General features: G+C 58.4%; 1 protein-coding gene across 1 annotated transcript in view; it reads left to right on the top strand.

Annotated features, from left to right (window-relative positions):
• Positions 1-4,659: 4,659 nt before the first annotated feature.
• Positions 4,660-6,000, top strand: part of COL27A1 (collagen type XXVII alpha 1 chain) — a 135,056-nt gene continuing 133,715 nt past the window's right edge. Inside the window, exon 1 of the mRNA XM_044265065.1 lies at positions 4,660-4,925. Coding sequence (XP_044121000.1) covers positions 4,844-4,925 — 82 coding nt within the window. The 5' untranslated portion in view covers positions 4,660-4,843. The remainder of the gene's footprint in view (positions 4,926-6,000) is intronic.

Below are 6,000 nucleotides of genomic sequence, written 5' to 3'. Positions count from 1 at the left end.
AGTTCTCCTCCTGGTTCTGTAGGCCACAGAAGCAAGTATGACTCAAGGCAAGGCTTTCTGAACCACAGTTATTGCCTGTCTCCTTGCTGGTCTCCTCCACCAGCCCGACTGGAGAGCAAGAAGCATGGGTGGATGTACAGTGGGTTCCCAGAAAAAGCTGGGTGGAGAGATTAATGGGGTTTAATATCTGGGCAGTGTGCAGCCTCTGTCCTTTTCTTTCTTTCTTTCTTAAGATTTTATTTATTTATTTGACAGAGAAAGACACAGCTAGAGAAGGAACAGAGGGGGTTGGGAGAGGGAGAAGCAGGCTTCCCTCTGAGCAGGGAGCCTGATGCAGGGCTCAGTCCCAGGACCTTGAGATCATGACCTGAGCCAAAAGCAGACACTTAATGACTGAGCCACCTAGGCGCCCCTGCAGCCTCTGTTCTGCAGGCTAAGACTTTACTAGTGATTCATTCATGACCGTTTACTGAGCACCTACTATGTGTCCTCCAGTAAGGCTTTTCAGATGAACAGTTTGTCTCGAGGCAGATGCATCTCAGACAGCAGGGTCCATGGCTGATCTGCTTGGGCCACTATGTGGCCCGTGGGTCCCTACCAGGCCAGGAATTCTTATTCTTCTACCTTGTGTCTGAGAGGTCACCAGGGCCTCGCAGTCACTGTCCACCCAGTTCCTAATCTCATTGCCTTTTAGTCCACAGAGATGACCCAGTTCGGGCTGGCTCGTGAGTGCCCCTTCCTGTGCACAGAATAGGCAATGGCTCAGTGTCTTTGGGACCCAACCTCCAGCAGAACTGTTTCCCCAGTCTCTGGTGTGGTGCCAGGAACCTACTTGGCGGGAAGACTGGGTGTGACGCAGCAGCACAAGAAGCAAGATCCCTTCCCAAGAATTCCTATCAGTGTCCATGACTTGTCTTTCCAGCTGACCATGAGCCCCGGGAAGACCATGAGTTTCATTTCCCTCCTAACCTAGCCAAACACAGTTAGCCCTCAAGAATTATCTACCAAATTGGATTACTGTTGAACAACACTCTCGCACTCACGAGCTCAAGGACTCACGCAGGTGACCGTGTGTGATGCATCTAGTTTACAGTGAGAGAGTGAGGCTTTGGAAGAAGACATCATTGATCTTTATGTGCTTTACAGGGTTTCCCATGGGTCTTTGCGGCAGCCCTTCAAGGAACAGGGGTCCCTGGGCATTAACATTGCGTACTTGGATTTGGAAATGAGATTTGGAAAGGCCTTGGTGCTCAGCACTGACCCCCTCCCTGACCTTTGAGGAAATGCATCCCCTTGCCTGGAAATGGCTTCGTGGCCAGTGAGTCACGGGGCATCACCCACACAGTGCAGGGGGGAGCTGGATAGCTTCTCCACTACTGCCCCTCCCCCCACCCCCTTCAAAACCTGCCTGAAATCCACTCCCACACTCCTGGCCTTTTGGTGACTCTTCCACTTGAATTGTCTTCCCCCATGGCTCCATGATCATTTAACACACCCTTCAGGAGCCAAAGGCCACCTCCTCCTGGGAGCATTCTCTGGTTTCTCTCCATCCCTTAGCTTTGCTTGACAATTCAATTCATCGGTAGCATTTATCACATTCTCCTTGTGTTATCTTGATGTGATTGCATGGAGGTGTCTGATATCTCCCATGCAGGCTCTCTATCCTGCCCCAAGCTGCTGACTGAGCATGCCTTCTGTCCATGTTACAAATGAGTGTGTGCCCAGAGAGCAGGACCCTGTGCCAAGTTCTTTGTCTTCTCGCCCATAGTGGCAGACCCTCTTCCCTCGGTTTTGTGCAGGGGTTTGCACACTGGAGGAGTTAAAGAAACTCATTTAAATTATTAATGGTTTGAGCCTCTATTGTGTCCCAGGCTCCGTGCTGGGTGTGGGGACACAGAGATGGATGTGACAATGACAACACCATGCGACATGCGCTACAACTCGGGTGTGGGAGAGAGTTCAAGCTGCCCTTGAAGGACAGGCAGCAAAGGGGGTGGGGTGGGGTGGGGAGGGAACCCAGGAGAAAGCAGCCTGGACCAGGCCTTGAAGTATCCTAGCTTGTCCAGAGCTCGTCCAGGCATCAGAGAGATTGGGGCTTTGGGGCAGACGATGAAGCTGGGGAGGCTGACAGGGGTCTGCTCGGAACCCCTTAAAGGCTAAGGTTTGGATTATTGTGTTCAGCTGCGGTAAACAGGAATCAGACCACATCGGGTCCAGTCCCACCTCCACAGCCTACCAGTTTGGTGAGTTCAGGAGGGTGACTTAATTTTTCAGAATCTCAGCTTTCTCATCTGTAAATGTTGACAGCAGACCTGCCGTAAATGGCGACACTTAGCAGAGTGCTACACCTGGCTAGGAGGAGAGAAAGGGTGCAAACCCCTTTTGGGATTTTGGTACCAGAAACAACTCTCAGAAGTGGAGTTTTGGAATCAAGGGAAAGCCAAAAGACCCCTAACCAATCAAGATACATAATATTTTAATGCAATACATTTTAAATGTCAAAACCAATGCCAAAAAAAAAAAAAAAAATCCATGATGAACAATGTATCAAAAAACTATCCTTAAGGGCTGGATCCGCCTAGCACAAGGTATGCAGCTTCAAAAACCGCCAGCTGCACTGGGCCTGGCAATTCTCAACCTTCCAGGGCTTCCGAAAACCTGAGGAAAACCCGTGGCCCCTCTCACCCAGAACGCTCAAACACACATCCTCTGTGCAATTTTGGGGTGTTTCTGCCGCCCCCTGGGGCTCGTCCGCGTGGAGGTTACGAATGCAGTTCCACGCGGTGGTGTGGGAGTTGTGGGGGGGGGGCGGTCCACGCGTCACCAAGTCATCTGCGGGTTCCCCAGCACCCGGCCCCGCGGGCCTCCTGGCGGCCATGGGTGCTCTGCCCCCTGCAGGAAGCAGCGCATAGCTATTCCGCTTCTTTTTCTTTCTGGTTTGGCTCCCCCCACCTACCCACCCCTACCCTCCCCCCCCGCCCTTCGCTTCGGCTTGGGACTTTTCCTAAAGTTTGCTGAAACCAGACACCTTGCTCCACCGAGCCCGCGTGCAGCCACGGTTTAAAAGGCCGCCTTCAGCGCCCCCTCCCCGCCCCCAGCGGAGACTTCAAAAGGCCCGGCGGGCGCCGCGGCCCCAGCACCTATGAGCCGCCCCCAGCGCCCGGAGCCCGCGCCGGAGTCGGAGGACGCAGAGCGGACGAAGTTCGAGCGCAGGCGGACCGGGCCGGCGGCGCAGCCCCGCGCGCCCATGCCCCTCCCGGTGCCGCTGCGCTCCGAGCGCCCGCGCCCAGTTTAGGGAAGGGGACCCCGCACCCCCGCCCCCGCGCCCGCTTCCGGGGCTGCGGGGACCCATGAACACAAATGCCGTTAGGCGCCCGAGGAAGGACTGACCGTCCAGCCTCGCAGCTAGGGACCCAGTAAGTGGCCCGGGGCTCCTGGAGCTCTGGGGGTAGCGGTGTGTGTGCGTAAAGTTGCGCGCGTATTGGGGGGGGGGTGCACGTGTGGGGAATGAATGCGTTTGTGCACGCTTGCGGTGGGCACTAGCGGAGCGCTGTGTGCAAGTGGGGGTGTGCGCTCGTGCATGTGTATATGTGAGGTGTGTGTGCACGTGAAGGTGTGTGTGCGGGAGTGTGTGTTGGGGGGATACGGATATGCTAGTGTGCATTTGTGTGTGTGTAAGTACTAGTGTACCTGCGTCTGCTTGTAGGGAGTCCGGGTTGCGTTGGAGTCCAGACACCCCAGGGTGTGTTTGTGTGAGCCCTGGAGGAGTGCATGGCCAAGCTTGTATGTGGATGAGTGTGAGTGTGTGTCTGAGTTTGTGGTAAGCGTGGATGTGTGTGGGAGTTTGTATGCACCGGTGAACAAACCATGGAGGCGGAGGTGGAGGGGACTTCTAATGCCGGGCTCAGACTGGGGTTGTGGCCGTGCGAATTTGCTGGGCGCTTCCAGCCGTGTCAAGGTGTGTGCCGTCCTGCGCTCCAGCGGGGGATCCGAGGGAGTCTTTGGTCGCATTCTGAGGGTGTGTGTGTGTGTGGGGGGGGGTGTTTAGCTCCCATTTCTTACCGACTAGACAGGGAAGGGAAGAGGGTGACCAGCGTTTAACAACCTCACCCACTATGTATGTGCCGGGAAGGTCTGTTCTCCAGGGTGTTCTGAATCTGGAAGAGGAATATAGTGTATGTGTGGTAGGACACTGGGTTGTTGCTGTTGTGGGAATCTAGATACTGAGTACTGTTCGAGATCTCTCCTCGGAACACTGGGTTCCTTTCAGCAGTAATATTTGTCCCCTTTCTCCTTCTATCTCGGCCCCCTCCCCAAGCTCGGGGACCTCCCCCAGCCCCCCAGTCTCACAAGCCAGAAGTCCCAAATCTCTGAATTGTGGCCGCCCTGCTGTGCAGCCTTGGCCGTCTCTTTCTTATTTGTGAATCTCAGTTTCTCCATTTTTACTTGGGGGGGGCGTAGGTGGGGGTGTCTCTGAAGGGCTGAGGTGAGCCAGCCGAGGCTGTGTGACCGGCTGCGGCCGGCAGGGGGCAGCATGGGGCAGCAGAGGGCGGCTCGGCGCGGGGAGGAGAGAAGGTGGAGAGCCACCGCGGGCCGAGACTTTAAATCGCCTTCATTTCCCCCAAATCCTTCCTTTTCCTCTCCTCCCCCAGGCCGGCGGGGAGGCAGCTTCCACCGCCCTCCGCGCGCCCTCGCCCGGCCTCGCTTTGCCTCCGGGGACCGACAGGAGCCCGCCTCCAAAAGTTTGATCATCTCTCTTTTTTTGCCTGCTTCTTCTTCCTTTTCGGTGGAAGCAGAAAAAGAGCGAGGCAGGGGCGAGCGCGGCGCCGGGACTCCTGGGACCATGGGCCTGGCGCGGGCGCCCGCGGGGCCCCGGCCGCGCTGCCTGCCTGCTCCGGCGCCCCTGGGCGCGAGGCTGCGCTGGGGACGCGGGGGCCGCGCGCTCTGAGCCGGCCTGGCGCGGCGGGGCGGGGGGCTGGCGGCCCCATGGGGCGCGCCCACACTTGCCCCCCGGGCTCGGGAGCATGAAGTAGGGGCCCGCCATGGGAGCGGGATCGGCGCGGGGGGCCAGAGGCACAGCGGCGGCGGCGGCGCGCGGGGGGTGAGTACACGCTCGGGGACGCCCCCTCCCCAGCTTCCTGCTGCTCCAGCCCGGGGGAGGGCTGGGGGTTCCCCGCCGCGCCGGACGCTTCCCCGGAACGTCGGCTTCCTGCCCCTTCCTGCGCCCCTCTGAGGCGGGCCGCCAAGGGTTAACGCGGGCTGCGCCCCCCGGCCTGGCGAGGCTTGGCGAGCGCCGTGAGCCCTGCCCCGCTGGCCCGGCTCCGCGTTCGCGTTGGGCCGGGGGCCCTGCTGGGGAGGGTCGGTGCGGAGCCAGCCCTGGGGTCGGCATTGGCGGTGGGTGGTGGTGCCTGGGGCAGCGGGTTGGGGACGGAGGGGGGCTTCGGGGACGCTTGGGGGAAGAAGGGTCCCCGTTTCTGGCTGTTCGGTGTGTTCCGGTGTCGGTGTCTACAAGTCCTGAGCTTGTAAGTTAGTCACTTCTTGTGAAACTATCCACAGGCGTCTAGGTCCCCGGGTCTCGGCTTCTGCTGCTGTCTGGCGTCTGTGTGTCTTTGCACGTCCCCTGCTTCTGGAAGTCTCCGCATGTGTGTCAGTCTGTTTGGGTCTGTTCCTCTCAGTGTTCTCTCCTTCCCTGGGGGCTGGGGGAGGGGGTGTCTCAGTCCCTGTCATTTTTGGGGTGTGAGAGAGAAAAAGGGAGATCCAGCATGTCAGAACAGAAAGGGCCCTTGTCATTGCACAGAAGCAGAGGCTGGGGGCCAGGGAGGGACAGGGAATCTCCCAGGAGGGACCGTGGCAGAGCTGGGATCCAGGGGCTGATGGAGTAGTTGTAAAGAGTGAGTGTGTGTGAGAGCGAGTCACTGAGTGTGGGTGTGTGTGGGAGTGAGTGAGGATGGGAGCAGCCCTCCGGGCCCTATGCACTGTGGCTCACAGGACTTGCACCCT

The sequence above is a fragment of the Neovison vison genome, chromosome 9 (genome assembly GCF_020171115.1).
Source record: "Neovison vison isolate M4711 chromosome 9, ASM_NN_V1, whole genome shotgun sequence".
In the NCBI taxonomy this organism is placed as follows: Eukaryota; Metazoa; Chordata; class Mammalia; order Carnivora; family Mustelidae; genus Neogale; species Neogale vison.
Note: the sequence above shows the minus strand (reverse complement) of the source record. Positions and strands in the feature narration are given on the sequence as shown.